Genomic DNA, 24749 nt, shown 5'->3' on the forward strand with positions numbered 1-24749 from the left:
ACACTCTCGGAGCCGCGGACAGTCCGAAGGGAAGGACGACAAATTGGTAGTGTATCTTGTTTACTACAAAACGAAGGAAGCGCCTGTGAGAGGGGTAGATCGCTGTATGAAAATATGCGTCCTTCATGTCGAGGGCGACGTACCAGTCCCCAGGATCCAGGGAAGGGATGATGGTCCCCAAGGAGACCATGCGGAACTTCAACTTTACTATGAATTTGTTGAGTCCGCGTAAGTCTAAAATGGGTTGCAGACCCCCTTTTGCTTTGGGGATCACGAAGTAGCCGGAGTAAAACCCCTTGCCCCTTAACTCTGGGGGAACCTCCTCTATGGCCCCCATAGAAAGGAGCCCAAAAACCTTCTGTATAAGGAGATGCACGTGAGAAGGGTCCCTGAAGAGGAATGGGGAAGGGTGGGAGGGGGGAAACGAAGAAAACTGGAGGGCGTATCCCCTCTCCACCATGCGAAGGACCCAACAGTCCGAAGTTATAAGGGACCAAGCACGGTGGAAACGGGAGAGGCAATCCCAAAATAAATGAGATGGATCCTGGGTAGTGGCTGGTGTGCAGTCCTCGGGCGCAGCTTCAAAAGTTTTGCCTAGGTCCTGAAGGTGGCCTAGGGGGGCCCTGGTTCTGATCGGGTTGGGGTCCCGGTTGGCCTCCGTCTACCACCTCGTCCCCGCCTTCTGGGGAAGTCCTGTCTTGGACAAGGAGGAGGAGGGTAGAACCTTTGTGGCTGTGGCCTAAAGGGTCTGCGTTGAGGTCCTGGGACATGCATCTCCAGGGAGCGCATGATGGTTCTCGAGTCTTTGAGGCTCTGTAACCTAGAGTCCGTCTTGTCCGAGAACAAGCCTTGGCCCTCCAACGGCAGATCCTGCAGGGTCTGCTGCAGTTCTGGCGTTAACCCCGAAACCTGGAGCCAGGAGACACGTCGCATGGCTATCCCAGACGCTAGAGTCCTGGCGGCTGAGTCCGCAATGTCGAGGGAGGCCTGTAAGGAGGTTCTAGCTACCTTTTTGCCCTCCTCCACCAGGGCCCCGAACTCCTCCCTTGAGTCCTGGGGAACCAACTTTTTGAATTTACCCATGGAAACCCATGAGTTATAATTGTACCGACTTAAGAGCGCCTGTTGGTTTGCGGCCCTGAGCTGCAGACCCCCCGCTGAATAAACCTCGCGTCCAAACATATCAAAGCGCTTAGCGTCCTTTGATTTGGGCGCTGCCGCCTGCTGGCCATGGCGCTCTCTGGTGTTCACTGATGAGACTACCAGTGAACATGGTGGGGGATGCATGTAGAGGTACTCATAGTCTTTAGAGGGCACAAAGTACTTCCTCTATACCCCTCTGGCAGTTGGAGGGATGGAGGCCGGGGTTTGCCATAGGGCCGTAGCGTTAGCCTGAATTGTTCGGATAATGGGCAACGCCACCCGCGTTGGGGCATCAGATGAAAGGATGCTCACCACCGGGTCCTCCACCTCCACTATCTCCTCGGCATGTAGGTCCGTATTTCTTGCCACCCTATGTAACAAGTCTTGGTGGGCACGAAGATCTAGGAGGTGGGCCTGAGGGTGTTGTACCCGCCACTGCCTCATCTGGGGAAGATGAGGAGGATGCCTCAGGGGGTAAGGGATCTGTGTGAGGGTCCGGCTCCAAGGGACTTGGAGGTGCAGGATCCCCTGCACCCGGGTCTGGTTCCTGCGTGGGCGTCGGGGCCGGAGCCTCCATACCCCCTGGGGGAGGACGGGAGATGATGGCCTCAGGAACCCTGGGCTCAGAGTGAGCCGAGCGAGAGGCCGCTAATGGAGCCCTTTGAGCCTGGTGATACGCCCAAGGGGTCCAGAAAGACCAATGCGAATGGTCTTGTCGAAGGTTGTCTGCCCCCTCCTGCCAATGACCCAAGTCATCTGTAGCTTAACCTTGAGCAGGGTACGTTGAACGGGGAGCACTTTTTTTCTGAAGAGTGAGACGCCAATCTCGAGGGCCAGGGCGGTGCTGAGCGTGGGTGCAGGGAAACGTCCTGGTACGGTGCCGAGCAGTGCCGATCAATCGGTGAGTGGTCTCTGCATGGTGCCGGTGAATGGTACCGGGATCGAGAATGGTGCCGATATGCATGTCGGTACTGGGATCCGGATCTGGATCTGGACGACGAAGACCATCTGTAACCTCGGTGCCGGGAGCGGCCTCGGGAATGGGAGCAGCGCTCATACCGGTACCGAGAGCTGCGCCTTGACTCCGACCGGTACCGATGCTCAGATCGGTGCCGAGAAGAAGACCGGTGCCGCGAGGTAGATCTGTGCCGCGAGTACGACCGGCGCCGAGATGGAGATCGGTACCAGGACTGCGAGCGGCATCAAGACCGGGAGCGGTGCCGCGAGTCCACGCCCGGAGAAGGCGGCTGTATCAGGGTAGGCTTGCCCCTGGACTGTACCGTACGAAAGGCATGCGGTGCCGTGGGTTGAGAAGGCGCCGGCTCCGTGAGGGCGATGAGGTGTCTCGCCGTGGCAAAAGTCTCCGGTGTAGAAGGGAGACAGGGCTCCACCACCTGACGAGGCGGTGAGCCAGTCCGCACCGGACTCAACGGCTGTACACCCGGCGCCGGAGTCAACGGTGCTGATGATACTTGCACCCTCTGGCGTTCGGAAGCCGGGCGTGGCTCTACCACCGGTGCGGGGGTAGCCGGTGCCTGTTGGACAGCAGCGTCCTGAGTTTTACGGGGCCTTTTACGTCCCAGAGACAGGGACCGGCGCCAAGGGGCTTGCGGCGGACGCGGTGCCGAGGCGCCTTTTCCGCGTCTGCCCGCGGTGCAGTACCGGAAGGAGCCACTGGGGCACTAGGCACCGAGGCACTCGATGCCGAAATCTGGCGCGCTGAAGGAGGATCCGGGCTAAGTGCTGCTTCCATGAGGAGCTGCTTAAGCCTGAAGTCCCGCTCCTTTTTCGTCCTTGGCCTGAAAGCCTTGCAAATCTTGCACTTGTCCGTTTGGTGAGACTCCCCTAAGCACTTCAGACAAGAGTCATGGGGGGTCTCCCGTTGGCATAGGCCTAGCACATGTTGCGCACGGCTTAAAGCCGGGAGCCTTGGGCATAAGCCCGGCTGTGCGCTGGGGGGGAAAAGAGGGGAATAAAGTTCCCTTAACCCCCGCTAACTACGAAAAACTATTTATAACTATTAACAACAACAACTACTAAACTAAAAAACACAATTAACTATCTACAAGAAGCAACGGGTAAAGCTAGGGAGAGTGGATAACAGCTATGCCGCGCTCCACAGTTCCAACGACCGTCACGGGCGGTAAGAAGGAACTGAGGGGGCGCTGGGTCGGCTGGGGTATATATCCAGAGCCATGAAGGCGCCACTCCAGGGGGCTCCACAGCCGACTCACCGGGTGTTGCTAGGGTAGAAAATTTCTCCGACGATCGTGCACGTGGCGCGCACACACCTAATTGGAATCGATATGCGCAAGCACTCGAAGAAGAATTTCAGATGTGGCCTCAAGATCACTTTGCCTCTGAAGAACTGCGTACATGGCGGCCCTGCCAGAAGTGCTTACATTTTGCTAACTCTCCTTTCAAAAGTTATAGCAATAAGAAAGGCAGTTTGCTGGAAAAGCAGAGACAATGAGCAAGTTGGTATTGGCTCAAAAGGAGGACCTTTGAGGTCAGTCAGCACAGTATTAAGGTCCCACAATTGGACAGCTTTCTTTATAGATGGAAACAGGTAGACAATCTACCTGAGAAATCATTACCATGGGAGTTTGAGAACACTGGCCTCCCTTGGAACACTGAGATCAGTCACTAGGAGCCAAACCCAAGGACTTCAAATTTAATAATCCACAATGTCCTGAACATGAGCTAACATCAGTTGAATATCAATATACTTTAAATATTGACTAGACGAAAATGCTTCCACTTGGCCAAATAGATAGTCCTAGTAGATTATCTTCTACTATTTAGCAGGACCTTCTGAACTGCTTCCTAGCATTGCCCTTTCTAATTGTGTAGCACATATCATCCATGCCATAAGGTGAATCAATGATCAATCTGGCTGTGGTGCTGAGTCAATAGTTCAGGAGGGATAGGAAAAGATTTGGGAGATCAGACAGAAAGGCTGAGAAAGTCAGAGAATTAATGTTATTTTGACCAAACGAGCACAATGAGAATCAGTTTGGCATAATTCAGCTTCATTTCGAGGATAATCTGAGGGATGAGGGGGAATAGGAAGAAAAGCATATATCAAGCATACATCCTCAATTGAGATGGAAAGTAATGGTTAACAACTCTGGACTGAATCCTGCTCGAGAACAGAACTGCCAATACTTCTGATTGTTGCAAATGAGTTGACCAACAGGATGCCTCATTCCCTGACAATGCTGTTCTTCAGAAATCTCTCATGGTCCTACTCAGATCATCCACCAACTAGTTCTGAGACTCAGGTAAGCAAGAGGCTGTGTGTATCTTCTTTGAGGCAAAGAGAGCAAAGCTTCATTAATTCCTGCCAAAGCTGGCTGGAGAAGGCTCCTCCTTGTTTGTTCACATTATACATTGCAGTGGTATTGTTGGTAAGAATGTGTACTGCTGGATCCCCAATCTGGTCCCGACAGCCTCGGCAGGAACTGAAAATAGCGCGAAACTCCAGTATATTGATGTGAGAAGCAGCCTCTTGTTCCAACCACAAACCCTGAATCTTTAATGTCCCTAGATATGCTCCCCAGCCTATTGTGGTGGCATCATTGACTACACTCCTGGTTGGCAGAGGTCAGGCAAAGAGAACGCCCTGACATCATTGCTATTTTCTGCCCACCGGTGTAGAGAATCCAGTGTCTCGGGAGGTACTCAGACAAGCCTGTCCAATGATTGGCAATTGAGTGATAGATCACCTAAATTATGACTGCAGAGGACAAAGATGTAATCTTGCATGCTAAACCATGTAAGTGCATGTGGCCATAACTTGAGGTACACATGGACCATGGTTGAAGGATGAGATTTGAGAGCCAGACACAAACGAACTATCTAGAATCACTTGCGTGGGAGAAAGGCCCTCAAATTTGTAGAGTCTAGTAGAACCCCAATGCACTCCATTTTTTGAGCTGGAATCAACGTTGACTTTATTTTGTTCAAAATCAACTCTAGCTGTTTGAAGAGGTGCAGTGTGACACACACCTGACTGAGAACTACTTGTTCAGACCTGTCCCTCACCAGCCAATTGTGCAGGTACAGGAAGATATGAATCTCTTTCCCCTGGAGATAGGCTGGTACCACTGTCATATATTTGTTAAAGATGTATGTGGCCAATGACAAGCCAAAGAGAAGAACTGTATACTGATAATGTTGACTTCCTGTGGCTTCCTGTTCACTTCCTGTGGCTTAAGAAAATAGCCACCTAGAAGGTGGTGTCCTGGAGATTGATGGCACCAAACCAGTTGCTGTGATTCAAGGCCCAAAGATTTAAGGCCCAAGATGACCATGCATTTGAGGAGACCACTAAGAGCAAGAATAGGCCTCACCCCTCTCAGGGACGTAGGGGATCAGGAAGTACTGGGAGGCCCTTTCCCTGACGCTGCACGGAGACCTCCTCGACAGCCCCCAATGAACACAGAGTCTGAACATGCTGAAGGAGCAGTGACTCATGAAAGAAGTCCCAGAAAAGAGCTGGGATGGATGGATAGGAATTGAATGGCATAACCCAATCACAAATTGTGTAGGACCAATTGTCTGAGGTTATTCAGTCCCAAGCACTGTGGATGTGGGGATAGCCTGTATCCACAGGGAAGGGAGAGTCAATGTGACTATTTGCCAGATGAAGGACAAGCTGGCTGGTTAAAGCCCACACCAAAAGGCCTTCTCCTGACAACTTATGTTTTCTCTTGGAAAAGTCGTGTTGCCTTCAGGCTAAGAAGGCTGTTTGAAATACTGCTTTGAGCATGGACAGACGTGTTCTTGTTGCAGACTCCCATAATGATATATTTTTACTGCTGGATGTGATATATTTTTACTAAGGATGTGACATGTTTTTCCGAAAACAAAGACCGCCTGTCAAATGGTAAGTCCTCTATGGTCAGTTGCACATGCAGAGCAATGCCCGAGTTCTACAGTCAAGAAGCCCTCCTCATTGTCTTAGTTGAGGCCATAACCCTGGATGAGGTGTCCGCCACAGCAAACACTGACTGCAGTGATGTTTTCCCCACAAAACAGCCCTCTGCCACGAAAGCCTTGAACTTTTCCCTGCCATCTTAAGGCAACACTGCTCTACAGCCAAAATGCTTCTGAAATAAATGTAGTCAAACTTTACTAATCCTCGGTCACTGACAACGAAAATGATGCTTAAAATTGTTGATTGGCTCTAGTTTTCAAGATATGCTATTGGGTCAGTATATACGACCCTTGACTTGGGAATGGCAGAGGATAAGTGAGTTATAAAGGGAAGCGATCTCAATTTAAACCAGAAATGACTAAAATACATCTTTGACTGGATCTATGAATAACTCTGTGACTGGGTTTGGATAGTACTTGCTTTTTAGGCAAAACAATGAATGATGCAATCTGAAGCTGGTATTGCGTCATACATGATATGAATTGCATCATGTTATTCCTAGAAGTCATGGATGATGCAATCATAACGAAGCTTCCATCACTCTGCTGAACAAATTGCCCTATATCAGCTCTAGAAATCATACAGTGTCGTGCTCGCTTATTTGTCAGTGTTTGATTTTGCAAAGGGACACATTTCTGTTTAGCTAAAGTGAGCAGAGAAGCCTCGTACTTGTGTGAACAGTACAAATAACTTCTGCTATGTTTGTGGTGAAGTGACTTTTGCAACACAAAAGCGCAGTATAACCACTATAGTTATGAAAGCCTATCACCTTTATTTTGGCTGCAAAATTGGAGATCAGGACAAGAGGTGGGCCCCACACATATGCTGCAACACTTGTGCAACAAATCTTCGCCAGTGGTTGAACAGGAAAAGGAAATCTATGCCTTTTGCAGTGCCAATGATTTGGAGAGAGCCAACAGATCATACCAGCAATTGTTACTTCTGCATGGTGCCTCCAGTTGGGAAAGGTGTGTCAAAAAGAAAAAGTGGACTGTGCATTATCCAAACATTCCATCAGCTATACGCCCAGTACCCCACAGAGGGAGACTGCCGGTTCCTGATGCACCAGAATCATTCTCACTTGAGTCAGACGAGGAAGAGGATGAAACTTCTGGTCTTGAACCATCAATGTCACAGGACCCACATTTTCTCCCATCCTCCTCCTCTGAACCACACCTCATAACACAAGGTGAACTGAATGACCTTGTCAGGGATTTGGAACTACCCAAGAGTAAGGCAGAGTTGTTGGGCTCCAGACTACAGCAGTGGAATCTCCTGGCAGGTGATGTTAGGGTTTCCATGTTCCGTGACCGTCAAAAGGATCTTGTCCCATTCTTCTTCATGGAAGGTGATCTTGTAGCCTGCAACAACATCGATGGTGTGATGGCAGCCCTCAACATCGTTCACGATCCAGATGAGTGGAGACTGTTCATTGATTCATCGAAGACGAGTCTTAAAGCTGTTTTACTGCATAATGGCAATGTTTTGCCATTAAGTCCAGTTGGTCATGCAGTCCATATGAAGGAAACCTATGACAACATGAAACAACTTTTGAGGTGCATAAACTATGACCAACATCAGTGGCAGCTTTGTGGCGATATGAAGGTTGTTGCTCTCTTGCTTGGTATGCAGACTGGATACACAAAGTACTGCTGTTTTCTCTGCAAATGGGATAGTCGTGCAAGAGATTCCCACTACATCAAGAAAGATTGGCCACTCCGACAGTCATTGGAGTCTGGGAGGAAAAGTGTTCAGCATCCACCACTTGTTGAATCAAGGAAGATTTTGTTACCACCCTTACACATCAAGCTGGGTCTGATGAAGAATTTTGTCAAGGCCATTGACAAAACACGAGCAGCTTTCAAGTACCTCCGTGGAAAATGTCCAAGGTTAAGCGAAGCTAAGATAAAGGAAGGTGTCTTTGTTGGGCCTCAGATCCGTGAACTTCTTCGAGATGATGCATTTGACCATGCACTGCATGGCAAGGAAAAGACGGCATGGAAAGCCTTCCAGTTAGTGGCAATAAATTTTCTTGGAAACAACAAGGCAGACAACTACAGGTTGTTGGTGGAAAACCAAGGAAAGCCTTGGTTGCAACATGTCACTAAAGATACATTTTTTACACTCTCGTCTAGATTTTTTTCCACCGAACTGCAGAGAAGTGAGCGACGAGCACGGCGAGCGATTTCACCAGGACATCGCAACAATGGAGAAACACTATCAGGGCAAATGGAGCTCATCAATGCTTGCAGACTATTGCTGGACAGTGACAAGAGATGCTCCATTTAATGAATACAAGGGACAAGACAAGAAGCGCCGAGTAGACACTGAATAGGACTAAACTATGTACATAATAGTTTTTTGCCTTTTGTTTCATAATAAATTTTATTTATATAACCCTTTTGCTGATTTTTAAAGGGTTACATAAACAGGACAGGTGAAATATCATCATGTAAAGCAACCAAAAACACATGAAAAGACCTAGGTTTACAATTTATGATTAAAACTCTACTATCTACACAATATACATAGACATAAAATGTAAAAACTTAAATATCTTAGAAACAGTAGCCAATCAGTTGTTTAATTGTCATATTTGAATTCAGCACATCAAAATACATAATAAATAGCACATTTTATCTCTGAAGCAGACGACTTCTCAAAAATTGTAGACCAGTGTAATTTATCTCTAAATTGAGACAATGCATTCCAATTTACAAAGTCAGACAAAAATGCCTGCTGATTAGCAATGAGCATCTGCACAGATAACGTAGAGTACACCTTGCTCCCCATTAAGTCAATTTTTTTAGCCTCTTTCTCTTTAGGCATAGACGTATCTGCCTGATAAATCTGCTCACTAGTCAGAGTCACCACAAGCAAATTGGAGCTGGGTGAGAGGAGAAACACTCAAAATCTTGCATGGGGATGTAGTAACATTTGTCAGTATGTTTTGGTGTAGGTGGCACAGACACTGGCATGTGCCACAGGGACTTTGCTAGTTCCAAGAGTCTCGTTTTCCAGGAAGGCTAACTTCCCAAGGGCTGAAGGCTGCAGAATGTTCAGCAACTTACGGGTGCGCTCTTGGACAAGCTCAGCTTGGATACACAAAGCTGCCAATATCTACTTAGAAGGTCCTGATAAGCATTAGTCTTCCAGAATCAGGAAGGATGAGTCCAGGGCTGTGGAGTCATCTGGCAAGGAGGATGACAGAGATGGTGGAACAAGAACCTCATCCTCAAGCAAAAGTTGTTCCTCTTACAGCGTTGAAAATTCAGGAAGGACAATATTGGCTTGAATCTCCTGTCTTGAACTACTCAAGATACTTAAGTCCAAAGCAGACTGTGAAGAGTTACAAAGGGATCTCACAAAACTGGGTGACTGGGCAACAAAATGGCACATGAAATTCAATGTTGATAAATGCAACGTAATGCACATTGGAATACATAATCCCAACTATACATATAAAATGATGGGATCTAAATTAGCTGTTACCATTCAAAAAAGATCTTGGGAGTCACTTTACATAGTTCTCTGAAAACACCCACTTAATGTGCAACAGAGTCCAAAAAAACACAAAAAACTGAATACTGGGAATCATTAAGAAAGGGATAAATAATAAATCAGAAAATATCATATTGCCTCTATATAAATCCATGGTACACCCACATCTTGAATACTGCGTGCAGATGTGGTCGTCCCATCTCAAAAAAACACTGGAATTGGAAAAGGGAAACAAAAATGATTAGGAGTATGGAACAGCTTCCGTATGAGGAAAGACTGGGACTTTTCAGCTTGGAAAACAGACGACTAAGGGGGGATATGATAGAGATCTATAAAATCATGACTGGTTTGAAGAAGGTAAATAACGAAGTGTTATTTACTCCTTATAACACAAGAATTAGGGGTCACTAAATGAAATTAATAGGAAGCAGGTTTAAAACAAACAAAAAAAGTATTTTTTCACACAATCCAGTGTCCAGGGGTCAGCTCCCCCCACCCCATCTCCTTCTCTCCCTGCCCCCTGGCCAGGTGGAGCCAGCCAGTGCGAGGCAGCTGCTGATCTGGCTGGTGCTATGGAGCAGGCAGCCACAGCATTCCCTCGTCCCCTGCTGCTCCTGGTGCCTGGAGTTGAAGCTGCTCCTCAGCTCCCAGCCCCTTTTGCTCCCACAGAGGCAGCCAGTAAGAGCTGCCCAAGTGTGGGGACCCGGCTCTGTAGCTGGCAGAGCCCTCTGGGAATCGGAACGGCAGGGGAGCCCTCAGAGCACACAGCCCCCAATACCCCACTCCTTACACCCTGTCCTATCCCCTTGCCCTCACACAGCCCTAGACACCCCTCTCTCTGCATCCTGAGCTACCCCTCTGTCCGCACACAGCCCGTAGCTACCCCCTCCCTGAACCCTAAGCTGTTTTCAAACTTTTTGAGCTGAGTCCCCTCTTTGAGTTATATTTTTTGGTTTGTACCCCTCCATCCAGACAGGCTGGGTGGCCTGCTGAGGTGAGTCAGGGAGTGGAGGTGGCACTCCCTCCCTGGACCCCGCCGTGTGAAGCTGGCTTGAGCCCCACTAGCCCCGCCCCCACCCCAAAAATAGAAGTCAAACTACATCTATGCCCAAAGTCCCTGCCACAATGCCACTCCCACCCTCGCTGGGCCCTGGAGTTTTTATAGCATGCGGGGGAGGGGCTCAGAAAGAAAAAGATTGAGAACCCCAGTCTAGAATACGGACTGAGATCTTTAAAAACATGCAGCGGTCCATGGATGCCAAGGCAGCCAATATGGAAATGAGTACTGTACCAGAGGCCAATAAGCACCAAGCCAATCTCTCTTAACTTCTGCTCAATCTTGGCACCACTGACAGTCCTTCATAGGAGATCTAGAGGATTTGCAAGACCAAATCCCGGAAGGAGACAAAGAAGCAACAGCTGATCCCAAGCTGGACTATGAAGAATGCCCCAAATAGCCTACCGTTAACAGAGGGACCAAATCTGCTGGGGCTACCAAATGTCGCGACTGAGATCCAGTGATGCATCAAGGCAATACTGTAGCCAGCACAATCACTGACTGGAAACCCAAAGCTGTAGCAACAGCTGGTAGCAGAAGACGACTGATGCTGGAGTCACAGCAGGTACCAAGGAGGGGGTTGGTGCTGGATCAGGAATCAGTCCTGCAGATGTCGAGATCTTGGTTAGTGAAGTTATGGGCACTGAAGATGGTATCAGTACTGAAGAGGGATATCTCAGTGCCAATGATGGGACCAGGTTCACCTCTCTAGCAAGTCTCCCTGAAGCAACCACCCAGGGTACGTCAGGACTATCGGGAGTACCATTCCTGAAGAGGATTCCTGAATCAGTGAAGTGTCCGAGACGGAAAGACAGATTAAGTCAGCTGCTGCCTGATAGACCAACGGGGTTGAGACTATTGGTGCTGAAAGTGACATTGGTTCTGGATTTAAAAGGCCATTCAGCAGACAGTACAGGAGTTGACAATACGGTGCAGGTCTGGTTTTGCCTCAGTATTGGAGACCAAGCAGATAACGCTGCTCTATCTGAGACACCAGGCAAAAGATGGCAGTGTCCCACACTCCTCCTGAGGAAGAGGAGTAAGAGTTTCTTTGAGCCCTAGAATGGGCCCAACTAGCGTTAGGAGTTTTCGTTCTTGAAGGTTCAGAGGAAGGGGACCACTCTTCTTTCCAAGGAGAAGAGTCTGAATCTGGCAGCCTATTTGAGGTACACACTAGCTATGGAGACTCATGGGCCTGGCAATCCACAGAAGGCCCTGACAGCAAAACTGGCCTCACAGTCTGCTCCATGAGGTGTTATTTTAAACACAAGCTCTGGGTGATCTGAGTCCTTTTCTTAATGGAGTGACAAATGGAGCACTTTTCTTTATATGACCCTCTCCTACACACAACCACCACCACGCTGGCTCTTTGGAATAGCCACCCCACACAAAGGACAGTGCTTAAACCCTGGTGAGGGCTTAGCAAGAAAACCCTGCAACAAACAGGATAATTCCTAAAGTAAATACTAGCCACTAACTACAAGGGTAGTGCTAACTATCTACAGACAATTTCACTGTTCTCTCAGAAACTGTGAGGTAAAAATTAACTGCAAGGGGTCTGGGCTGGAGCCACCCTTATATATATTCCTGGGAGGGGACTACAAGGGCCAGAGCACCACCCCTATGTGTACTGCTAAGCAAAGGTCTCTAGCTTCAATGAGCTGGGTGCACACACACCAGAGTGGAGTACACATCTGCAACCACTTGAAGGGGAACTATTTCTGTCCCGAGCAGCCCTAGGATAGGAGAGAAGTAAGAAGATGGCTTAGGGTCATATGCCCCTCTCTTTCACTAAGCAGAGATGTGGATCCAGCCAACATGTAAAACCAAACATACACAACTTCTACAAATCATCACCACATTATGTAGACTAAATAGTAGACTCACAATTTGGAAAATATGAATGTAGTGAACAGTTGTAGCTGCATAGCTGTAGTTCTATATCTGGTTCTAGTCAATATAGTTTTTTAAAAAAAACAACATTCATGGCGGGGGGGGGGGGGGGGGAAATGACAGTTGTATTACACTAGAGTCTAGAGACAGGCTGAGATTTGCAAATAATTAGTAAGTAAACCTAACATTCAAATCTATTATAATGATCACTCAACAAAACTGATAGTTATGCAAACATTTATGATATAAAGAATACTCAGACTGAACACACAAGCCTACCACCAGTTGAAAAACAATTCACTCATTAGGGATTTCAGATAGCATGCATGATACAAGAGAGCAGAAAGCCTAAACAGGCCATTTAAAAAAACCCGTTTCAAAGTTTGTTTCCTGTTTGTTATTCTCCATTCTAGCAAAAAAGCCACCAGCATTTTTTTAAATTCAACCCTCAACAAAAAGCCAAAAAAAAAAATATATATATATATATATATATATATATAACTAAATCTGAATGCAAACAACAACGAATAAAGGGATAGGTAGTAAAGTGGGTACTTCTACAGCCAGAGATATTGGTTCAAAGTGATAATGGTCATGAGTATGAGTTTAGGGGTGCACATCTGCAACTAGCGCCTTCACACCTTCTTCCATGCTGTCCCTAATGCATAGACTGCCCTATTCATATCCATCTGCACTCCTACTGCCCTTTCCAGCCTTCAAATCCTTAAAACATACTTCCGTTGTAATACCCAATGCAAATTGTCTAACATTAGTAATTAGGGCAGGTAGCCTGTTCATGATTCATTAACAGCTCTTGCCCATTTTATGTTAAAAAAATTTGAAGCCCCAGCATGAAGCCTGGTAAATAATCATCTCATTTTTTTCCATCAGTGGACATCTTTATACCTCACAAAACAACAAAACTGATAATCTCTAATCAACACTGAGAAGTACAGGACTAATGTCCCAATTCAGCAAGATACTTAAACCACCTGCCTACGATTCTGAAACACATGAAGTAGTGCCATACATTTTAATGAGGTCTTAAACAACTGAGGTGTTATAGGTAAGGACTTAGACGCACTGGTAGAGCAGCATGAGGATTTTTTACTGCACCAGTATTAAGTTCTACCAAGTGTCGCTAGTCCATCACTGTCCTGGAATTCCAAAGCCACACATGCTTTGTCAAAAATTATTGTCATTACTGTCATTTAAAATCACAGCCTTACATAATATGAAGTGTAAAAACACTTTGCAAATTTAAAGCTAACCCCTATCATTTCACAGCATAAATAAGCAGTAAAAAATTCTTACATCCTCGTTGAAGTTTCACATTTTTGGCTTCTTCTTTATTCAGTCCTAATAATATCAACATTGGATGAAGTGGCCTGGAGCATCTGCCATATTTTTCCAATAATTCAAAAACAAGTTGTGCTTTCCTCCACCCAGGACATATGATTAATGCTATTGGCTGTATACACACACAACAAAAGAGACAAATTATTTCACACGATTTCCCAGTTTAGGAATAGAAAAGTTTAGAATGCTAGAGGCTATAAGATCAGGAGTAAGTCTTGTAAGGCAAGAATAAACTTTGCAATATGAGTGATTTTTCTAAAATTGTAAATTAAGCTTTTCAGTACAGTAGGTTCTCTCAAATTGTTACATGCAGATAGTATAGGTCCCAGAGGGATGGAGGATTAGAGGAAAGGCTAACTAGAGCAGAACACGAAGCACAATTCCACAGAATAAGCAACAAGCAATAGATATGCATGGTCAAGTCATAGTTACTTGACTACTGTACTATACACATTATATCTCAGATTTTCAAATGGGCCAAAATGCATCCTTCATTTCTACGAACACAAACTTCTGTGCAAACACTTAAGAAATGCTATCCCCTGTACATGTACATAATATTTAGATATTAAAAAACCCTTATCCCCCCATGTGCATGCAGGTGATAGGGCTTGAATTGCGTGTGCACGTTTCCATGTACCCAACTTTTTGGAAGTTTGGCCCTAAATGACCAACCACCATGCAAAATCAGGAACTCAGTTTTCAGTGATTAGTGAATGTGGGAAAGAACTTCCAACTGGTTGCCTTGATAAGCTATTCTACTAACACCTAGCCTTTGTCGGACAAAGATATGTCCAGAGCCCAAGAATAGTGGGTTCCAGGCAATGGCTTTGTTCCACATACAGGTCCATACTGACATGGCGATAAAAGTGGTTAATTCAGATCCCGGCTTCTGTGCTTCAAAGGCCCAAATAAGGCACAGACTTTTTGAAAGGCTGAATTCAGGACGTACAAAACTCAACAACTCTAGCCAACTTCTACTGTAGCACTGTGATCTTCAGATGAAGAGGTTCTGCCACCCATCCAATCATATCTTGAACATTCAGAAAGTCCTCATGTGAAAAGGTAGAAGACAACCCCACATTAGCACCAGGCAAGGAGAAAGAAGAGATCCCAGTTGGTCCTCGCTCCCCTTTATTCCCCGTGATATTGTTATATAGATTTCCTATCAGATGAAAAGGAAGTGATGGAGGACTAACCCTTCTTGTGAGGGTCCACAACCACACAGTTCATTCAGAAAGTCACTCCCTCTGAAGTCTTCATAGAAAACCTCCATATAGAAGAGCTACCCACAGATGGTTTCTTTCCATCTCTTCCCAATCTACTTTTTACATATAAGCTATTTAATTCCTAAACAGTGAGTATCAGACCCAGTGAGGCTCCATAATAGTGTCTCCACTTCTGCCACCATTACAAAGTTTGGCCCTTTTCATATTAATGAAGTGGCATAACAGAAATAAATCTTTTCTTCTGCACAGTCACAGTACATCTCAGAGAACCAACATTACCTATCTAAATACTGCAATGCAGAACCTTTCAGTAATCATAAAAACCTTTCTTGAAGGATTCCAAAGTGCTCTATACAAAACATCCAAAGTACAGACAGACAGCATTTATAATCTACCACTGGAATTCAGCTACCGTTAGAGTGAAATCTAGGAGCATTTAACAGCATATAGCAACTGTTACACAACAGGTAAGCACAGGGAAAGAAAGAAGTTACTTACTTTGTGCAGTAACTGGAATTCTTTGAGAGGTGTTCCCTATGGATGCGACACTTTAGGTACGCATAACCAAAGGTGCATGGAGTGCATGCAAACTTGATATGGAGCACCCACAGGGACACTACTTCAAAGAAGAATATTTTATCCAATGAAACCGCAGGGGAAATTTAGATACTTACAATATTTTATCCAACTAGAAATATCACCAGGATATTAGGGTTATCACCTTTTTACTTACCGTATACACTCGATCATAAGCTGATTCGTTTATAAGCCAACTCCTGCTCCCCAAGATGGATAAGTAAAAATGGAAAAAAATTACAACCTATTCATAAGCCAACCCTATAATTCAGGCATCAACCAACTTTGGCTCCCTGGCCATCAGGATAAGCCACAGGCGGGCTGAGATGGTTTGTTTACCTTGAGCCTCCGCAGGCACCGAGATAAACCTAAGTAAAAAAGTGTCCTGGCATGCCAGCTGCTTACCCTGACAGGCCGGGACAGCAACTGGTGGGGAAATGGTTTTTTTTTTGGTTTTTTTTGGGGGGGGGGGGGGGGGAGAAGCTGGGAGTCAGGGGAGTAACCTCTGTGACCACCCCCCACATGACCCCAACCGTAGCCCGGGACACCCACACTCTCCCCATCCCATCCCTTCCCACCTTATCTGGGGAGGGCCAAGGGAGGATGTCTCTGACCTGGCTGGAGCTACTCCGGCAGGCTGGGCAGCACGGCCACAGCCTGCTCCGGCAGACCAAACCGTGCGGCGCGGCTGCAGCATGTTCCAGCGAGCTGGGCCGGGCAGCACGGCCACAGCCTGCTCTGGGGGGCAGGGCCGAGCGGCACAGCTGCAGCCTGCCAGCCCCAGAGCTGCAGCTCTCCCCCGGAGCTGCTTCAGAGGCTCAGGGAAGAGTAGCGTGGCCAGAAGCGGAGAGACTCTGGCCCCGCCTCTTCCCTTCTGGCTGTGCTGCCTCTCTTTGCTCCCTCTGTTGGGTAGGAGGGGCTGTTTCCCACCTATCCTTCTCTATACCCATTCATAAGCTGACCCCCTTCTCTGGTGTTTCCCTTTTTACTAAAAAAAAAAAAATCGGCTTATGAATGAGTATATACGGTAATATGTAATGAAATAAAGAAACCAACATTTTATAAAAGTTGTTAATGAGCTGGATAGGGATATAATCTTATACATCTTGTTTAATCTCTCTCATAGATGTGTCTAGACCCGTAACAGATATAGTCTACCAATTTTTTGAAAAATAAGAGTTTGAGGCATATTTCAACTGCCTTTGCATTACAAATTATTCCTGAGATGTCTAGGTTTTATACGCCTAATATGAGCATATTTTCAAGTGAAACTCTATGAAGTCACTTACACTTTAAATTAGAAAAAATGGCACTGTCTTGTAAAATAAACATTTTTTGTTTTACTTACTCCATTCCTAGTTGGCAGTGACTTGTAGCAGCTTCCTGACCGTAAAAATGTAAGAACTGGTGGAATATACAAAAGAGGATCATTTCCATGATGAGAAATGACAACTGAGTCACATCCACGAGCTATTGGTGGCCAACAGTAAGATTCCGTGAGATTAGGACCTAGAAATTTATTTCGGAGAAGCTCCTACAAAAATAATGAAAAGTGTCATGTCAAAAACATTGTGGGCATTTAAGTGCTTAATTTTGAATGTATTCTTAAAAAAACAGATGTAAAGATCCGAAATATCTTGAAAGGAAAGAAGAAACAAATGCAACACGTATTTTCCTTAGGTCAACATATCAACATATTTAACTTTTGTGGTGAAAGCTTGTTTCACTGTATTTTACCTCCATTTTTGGGTCACTTATTGCCCCAATAATACACCAGCAGGATCCTTCAATCATGATTTCTTAGACCAACACATACAATAACTATAATGTACATAAAATGTCAAGCAAACAGATTACACATGATGGAATGACTGACATGTCTCTTCTAAACATGAAAAGGTATATGTACAATCTAGAAGTGCTTCAAAATGTCCAAAAACATTGCTTGCACTTGCTTTAAATGGCCTAAGGCCTGTTCAGAAGTATTACTAAATCACTTTCATACCAATTTTTAAATGCAATGATGCTTTCTAAATTTACATAGAAGTCTCAATGGGGCGGATTTGAAAAATAGGCTACTCACTCTATGCAGTAACTGAGGTTCTTCGAGATGTGTCCGCCTATGGGTACTCGACTTGTGGGTGCAGCAGAGCACCCTGCGCCTGGGATCAGAGATCAGCAGCAGTGCCCATTGGACCACACATGTGCACCACGCCGCTCTCGCGCTATGAGCGGGGCATATATATAGCACTGTGCAGCCCGACTGCCCCCAATTCCTTCTCTGCCACAGAGCGTACATTTTCAGCTCCAAAGCTGAGGGGAAGAGGGCGGGTAGTGGAACACTCATAGGGACACACATCTCAAAGAACCTCAGTTACTGCACAGGATGAGTAACCTTCTCTTCTTCTTCAAGTGATGTCCCTACGGGTGCTCCACTTGTAGGTGACTAGAAAGCAGTGCCCCAATTGGAAGGCTAGGGCTTCAGAGCAACATTTGCTGCCAGTGAAAGGACAGTATGTCCTAGGAGAGTGTCCGCTGTGGTATCATGTGTAATAGTGTAGGGATGGGCAAAAGTGTCTGTTGATGCCCATGTGGCAGCTTTTCAAATGTCAGCAATGGAGACATTATTAAGAAAAGCTATTGAGGGGGATCGTGAATGTGTGAAATGTACTCTAATTGCAGTAGGAGGCTATTGTGGAGTTTGTAATATAAATGTATACATTGCAGGATCCACTTGGAAAGGCATTGTTTAGAGATAGATGTGCCCCTGGATCTTTAGGTGATTGAGAGGAATAATCGTGATGATTTTCAGAAAGGTTTAGTCCTGTCTAAGTAGACTGCTAATGCTCGTCTCAGGTCTAGGGTGTGCAGAGTTGCCTCCTGTTGGTTAGGAAGAAGAAAGGTGCACTGGTTGATTCAGATGGAAAGATGATGGAATCTTGGGTAAAAATCTTGGATGTGGGCATAAAAAATGGTTACTCACCTTCTCATAACTGTTGTTCTTCGAGATGTGTTGCTCATGTGCATTCCAAACCCATCCACCTTCCCCTCTGTCAGAGTAACCGGCAAGAAGGAACTGAGGAGGTGGTGGGTCGGCAGGGACCTATATTGACCACCAGGAAGGCGCCACTCCACGAGGCTCCACAGCCGACCCGACAGGTGCTGCTAGGGGAAAAACCTCCCAATGACTGTATGCGTGTCATGTGGCCTAGAAGTTGAAGACACATTCTGGAAGACACCATCTCTACTACAGGACAATTCTGGCTTGTATGGCATCCAATTGTGCGCTGATGAATTCCAGGTGTTGTACCAGCGTTGAAGTGGAGAGGGTAACCATCTTGAAACGTCATAGTTTGACAAATTTGCTTAAATTGCCAAGGTCCAGGATGGGTCATCAGCCACCAGATTTCTTCTGGATCTAAAAGTAATGGGAGTAGAAACCCTGCCTCCTATGTTTGAAAGGGACCAGGTCTATGACTCCGAGTTGTAGATGATGATTTATTTCTCCCCGTAGAATGAGTTTGTGAGAGGGGTCCCTAAAGAGGGAGGAAGAGGATGGCGGGGCAGGACAGATAGAAAGGGAATTGAGTATCCTTCCTTGACTATCTCTAGAACCCACTTATCCGAGGGGACTAGTCTCCATGATGGCAAAACAGCTAGTCAGTTGCCAAACTGGTGTGATGTCAAAGATAGTTGGACTGACTGGAAGAAGGGGAGGCTTCTCGGGGTCTCAACCATAACTTCAAAATTGTTGCTTTGGTGGGGACCCATGAGAGGTAACCCCCCGACGAGTGGGCTGTCTACGTTAGAAGTGAGGCCTTTGTTTTCAACGCTGGATGTCATAGTGCTGTTGAGGCGCAATCCCAACCACTGCGGTGGTTGGGATTCCGGAGGGAGAGGATATTTCCCTGAGCATCTCTTTAGCACGGACACGTAGATGCCGAGAGATCGGGGAGTAGCTCAGTCTTCAAGAGAGTGCAAGGAATCGTCTGTGTGCTCCAAGAATAGTTTTTGGCCCTCAAAGGCTATGTCTTCCACAGTGGTTTGTACTTCCTTAGGAAAGCCAAGATGCACATCTCATGACCACAGCAGTTGCAATGGAGTGGGTGGCAGTATCTGCAGAGTCTAACGAGGCTGTAGGGTTGTACGGGTTAGGAAATGTCCCTCCGATATTAGGGTCTGAAACTGCTCTTTCTTGGCCTTTGGAAGGTCACGACAAAGCTCCTCCAACTTGGAGTAGTTTAAGTAGCTGTATTTAGCCATCAGAACCTTGCAGTTCGAAATTCGAAATTGGAGGGTGACTGATGAACATGCCTTGCATCCAAATAAGTCTAAGTGTTTCCAATCTCTGTCCGGATGGTTAGAATGGGTTTGGTTTTGAGGCCTCTCTCTTGCACTGCATTGACCACCAGAGAACTTGGGGTGGGGTGCAAGAATAGAAATTCTACACCAGAATGCAGCATTTTTTGTCGGAGCGTTTGCAAGTCAGAGGAATGGACGCCGGGGTCCACAAGAGCACTTTCGTGAGGTTGAGAAGAGCCTCACTGATCAATAGTGCAATCGTGGAAGAAGAGGATGTGTGCAGAATATCAAGCAGCTTATGCTGTTGATCGTTGGCTTCCTCCAACGGAATCTGCAGGCAATCTGCAATCCTGTGGATTAACTCCTGAAAACCTATGAAGTCGTCTGCAATTATAGGAGGTGGAGGTCTGGTAGCCTCGTGATGGGAAGAGGAAAAGAAACGTAATTTTGGTGGAGGTTCCTCCTCCTGTCCCTTCTCCTCAGTCGGTACCAGCAGAGGTTCAGCCTCCAGAGGGCGAGACATCGATGGAGAAGGGAGAGGTGTAGGTCTCCAGCTTTGCTCCATGGGAGGTTTCCCGAATTGTGCCCTGTACATGGCCCCAGGGTCCCAATATAGCCAGTGGGGGGGGGGGGGATTGTGGAAAAGATGTAGATTGTGCATAGTGAGGATGAGGAGGTGGAACTTGTCTGATAGACAAGGGTGTGATGGAACCCTCCTCTTCCTCCTTATCGCTGGTGAAGGGAGGTGCCATCCTCAGGGGAGAAAAGGAGGAGTATCATGAGTCTGGAGAAGGTCATGTCTGAGGAAAGGCAATTCAGGAGTGTCAGATACCAGCAGGTCTTTAGGGACCTGAAGTCTTGTGGAGGGGGAAAAAAACCCATCATTGATGCCGGTGTACAACTTGGTGCCGAAGGAAGAATGTGTTCCTGTAACAGGGCGGACTCACCCCTGCGGCGCCTCCTGCTGGTCTCTAAGGGAATTAGCTCAATTTCCAGCCCGGAGTGCCCTCTGCAGGCCGGTGTCCCACTGCCAATTGGCCCGTGTCCCTCCCTGGACTCCGATGCCCTGGTAGCTGGGGTGCTTCCCCCTGGCAGTAACCCCTTTCTCTCAGGGTCTCCCCTTCCCAGGGAACCCCCACCCACTATCCCCACCTCGCCTCAGTATAAGGCTACTGCCAGTCATCATCTAGCCCCACGCACTGGTGCAGACTGCAGTATCAGCCTACTCATCACTGGCAAGGTTGGGTTTGGACCTGCTGCCTTGGCTTACCCCTGGGCTGCCCTCTGCAACCCCCAGTACCTCTTGGCCTTCTGCTAGGCCATAGCCTGGGGCTTTCCAGGCTGGAGCTCCCCAGCCTTTCCCCAGCCCTGATCCACTCAGGTACTCTGTGTCTAACTCCCTGCAGCCAGGCCCATCTCCCTCTACAGCTAAAGAGAGACTGTGTCTGCCTCTGGCTTCCCTGCCTTTATAGGACCAGCTGAGGCCCTTATTGGGGTGTGGCCCCAGCTGAGCCTGCTTCCTCCCAATCAGCCCAGCTTTTCCCCTACCACAGTCCTCTCCGAGGGCTGTTTTAAACCTTTCCAGGCAGGAGCAGGTGACCACCCCGCTACAGTTCCCCTGAAGCGTCAGTAGATGGACCAAGAGACTTGTCCAGCACTAATGACCTGGCGGGTGCTAACAGTTTCAATGGTACTGAGGGCTTCATCCGTGTCGAAAAGGATGCCAGTGCCAGCAGTTTTGCCAGTGCCATAGCTCCTGATGCTGGCCAGTCTCAGTCTCCAGAGCTGAAGGTCTGCTTGGTTAGGGTCTTTAGACCATTTCTTCACTCCAGTACAGGAAGTACTTGGACAGGTCCTGGATCTATGTCCCCCGTCAGATGCTGAGGCAACTGACCTTGCAGAAGATGGTGTTCTTGCAGACTGTGCCTCAGAGTGTGAGGAGGAAGGCCATTTCTTCTTATCAGAGCGAGAAAGAAATGACTTCTCTTCAAGAGACACGGGGAATGAGGATCAGCAGACGACCTGGCAGAGCGTGAGGGCCTCACAGGAGCGGAGTCCGGGCCCGGGTCCAATGCAGGTCACAGTGATTTCTCCACGAGGAAAAATTTTAACCAAATGTCTGTCCTTTTCTGGCCGTTATGCCACGGCATTGGGACACTTTTGTGGGACGTGTCCCTCTCCGAGACAGCAAATACACTGTGGGTTGCTGTCCATTACCAAGAAAGCGGCCCCAGAGGGGCATACCTCTTATACCCTGGGGATCTGGGTATAAGGGTGAGGGAACAAAGCTTCCTAGACTGGAAGGACGGGAAAATGAAAACCTAAGCTATTGAAATAGTTGTAAAGGTAATGTTAAAATTAAAAAATGGCTTTTTTAGATTGAAGAAAGGAGAAGGAGAAGTAGCACTAACTACACTACAACTTACAGGTAAGGCACTAGCTACTGAGGGAACAGGAGAAGCGGACTCTGCTCTGGATTCCATCCCAGACCAAAGGCGGCAGAGAAGGAACTGAGGGCGGTTGGACTGTACAGTGTTATATGCACATCCCGCTTACAGCGCAAGAGGGGGAGGTGCGCATGTGTGGTCCGACGGGCACTATTGATGAAGATATTTGATCCCAGGCACTGCCACACCTGCAAGCGTAGCACCCATGGGGACATTACTTGAAGAACCACTGCTCAGGAACCCTTCTGAGGCCAGCTACCATCAATGAGATCCTTTTGATCAAATAAGCCAAAGTAAAATCAGTGAGGAGACTGACCTGCTATGAAAAATTCAACCAGCTCCATATACTTCTCTTGGATATAGTTGGTGTTGAATGAAATAATAAACTGGGTGTATTTAAAAGCTTTTGTCCACTTCACAAAAAAACGAAACTGACCCTTAACATCCAGTCATTGAAGGATTTGTTGAGATAATATGCTCAATAATGGGATCTGAATCTCACCTGAACACATTCAAAATTACCCTGAAGTAATCAGTGGATGAAGTGAAAATGGAAGCCATGAAATGAAGGATCTCTGTGTTAAAAGTAGTAGTTAGGGCACTCAGGTAATAAATTCCATCCTCTCCCACTCTAAATTCTGAGAAAAAGACACTACTGTCATCAACACCTTCCCCGTCCATCTTCTGCTTATTGCTGGCTTTGACCCCCAAAACAGTTCCCCAGGAATCTGGCTGTCCATGTTAAGCACGGGGAATACATACAGATATATTCCCCTCTATGCCTCTTGGATGAGACACATATAGGCGAATACCCTTTTCCCATACAGAGGTTCCCAAAGAGGCTGGGAGGATCTGCCTGTTCATTGTCTGAGCAATTCTCTTTCTTAAAATAAGCAATCTCCTAGCTCCCACCTCCACCAAGAAACAGAGACAGGGGCTGGAAATTTGAGAACAGTCTCAAAGTAGTATTAATTTTTTTTTAAATGAACACACTTGCTGTTCACTCCTGCCCCTCTTTTTAAAAAATGGAGTCCTTTAATATTTGAGGAGTGTGGTGAGGCATCAGAACAATCCTTAAATATTTTAGGGTATCAAACAATAAATGTTAATATTACCTTTTTCAGATCTACCAAAAGTGGTGTTGTTTCAAGAACTGATCTTGGCTCTATTTTGTTGCTGAGAACAATGGGAGGTTGTGCTGTATTAATCTTTTGAAACTCCTGAAAGTACACACATCATTTAGAAAACACTAACAAAAAAAATATGTCATAAAAAATTATTTCATATGCTACCCCACAAAAGTGGCCAAAGAGTACATTTTATTTAAATTTTACATTTTTAGTAGAATTACGAGTAAGAAAGGCTACTTGCCAGTTTAAGTGCTTCTGCATATTCTCATTAGTATAGCTCACCAAAGAAAGTGGGACTCTGCATACCTTTTTCATGTGTTCAGACTTAAATGTTCTGCTGAATAGTTGCATTACCCCAATAGGTATTGCATTTGTATATGGTTTCAAAGCTGAGAGATGACAGTGGCATGCATAATGAAACTTGGAAGGTGCAGAGGCAATTTTTGAAAACCCCTTTTTTTTTTTTTTTTTTTTTAATAATTTGCCAAAAATCTGCACACCTTTTCTTAACCATGCACACTCAATGCACTTGCATGGTTGTTTTTGTTAGATCATGAACTAAAAAAAACTGTCAACATATTAAAAATCTGGGCTAACTATGAATGCCAGGATAAATGCTAACAATTAGGTTCTGAATATGAGGGCATGATTATACATATCTTGTCTAATGATAATGCCATTCTTGGGTCCTACTAAACTTTTTATAAGAAAGTATTTAATATATTTTAAAATAGGACTCATTTGAGAACAAACAATGTACTTGTAATTACAAGGCCATAAAGAGCTTAGTAGTGAAGTTTATACAATAAAAATATTAAGTTAAGTTTTAGAAGTACCTGCTGTTCATACTGAATATCATCAGTTTTCAAAGAATCAGGATTCAAAAACTGCAGGAGCCTGAAAAAAGTGTTCAAGTATTAAATCCAACATTTATGAAACAATGATGTCCTTTTCCAAACACCATCACAACCAGTTTTTAACTTCACTTAAAATTATTATATATACACATTAGTATGCTGTGAAATATTTCAAATGTCTAGCATGTATGCAAAGACTTTAAATTCCCTTTAAAGAGCTGCAGAAATTCACAAGAAAACAGAAATTGTTGTTACTAATATATCAAGATGTTCAGAATTTAATACTTGCCTTTGACCTATAACAATCAGTTAA

At 46.0% G+C, this 24749-nt stretch overlaps 1 protein-coding gene across 2 annotated transcripts in view; it reads right to left on the minus strand.

The window, feature by feature from the left end:
• Positions 1–24749, minus strand: part of TDRD12 (tudor domain containing 12) — a 140902-nt gene that overhangs the window by 92041 nt on the left and 24112 nt on the right. For both annotated transcript variants that reach the window (XM_034788478.1, XM_034788477.1), the window contains 4 exons: positions 24416–24476; positions 23565–23669; positions 17049–17234; positions 13851–14007 (listed from right to left, as the gene is read on the minus strand). In XM_034788478.1, the coding sequence (XP_034644369.1) occupies positions 13851–14007; positions 17049–17234; positions 23565–23669; positions 24416–24476 (509 nt within the window). The remainder of the gene's footprint in view (positions 1–13850; positions 14008–17048; positions 17235–23564; positions 23670–24415; positions 24477–24749) is intronic.

Source organism: Trachemys scripta, chromosome 13 (assembly GCF_013100865.1).
Source record: "Trachemys scripta elegans isolate TJP31775 chromosome 13, CAS_Tse_1.0, whole genome shotgun sequence".
NCBI classification, from domain to species: domain Eukaryota; kingdom Metazoa; phylum Chordata; order Testudines; family Emydidae; genus Trachemys; species Trachemys scripta.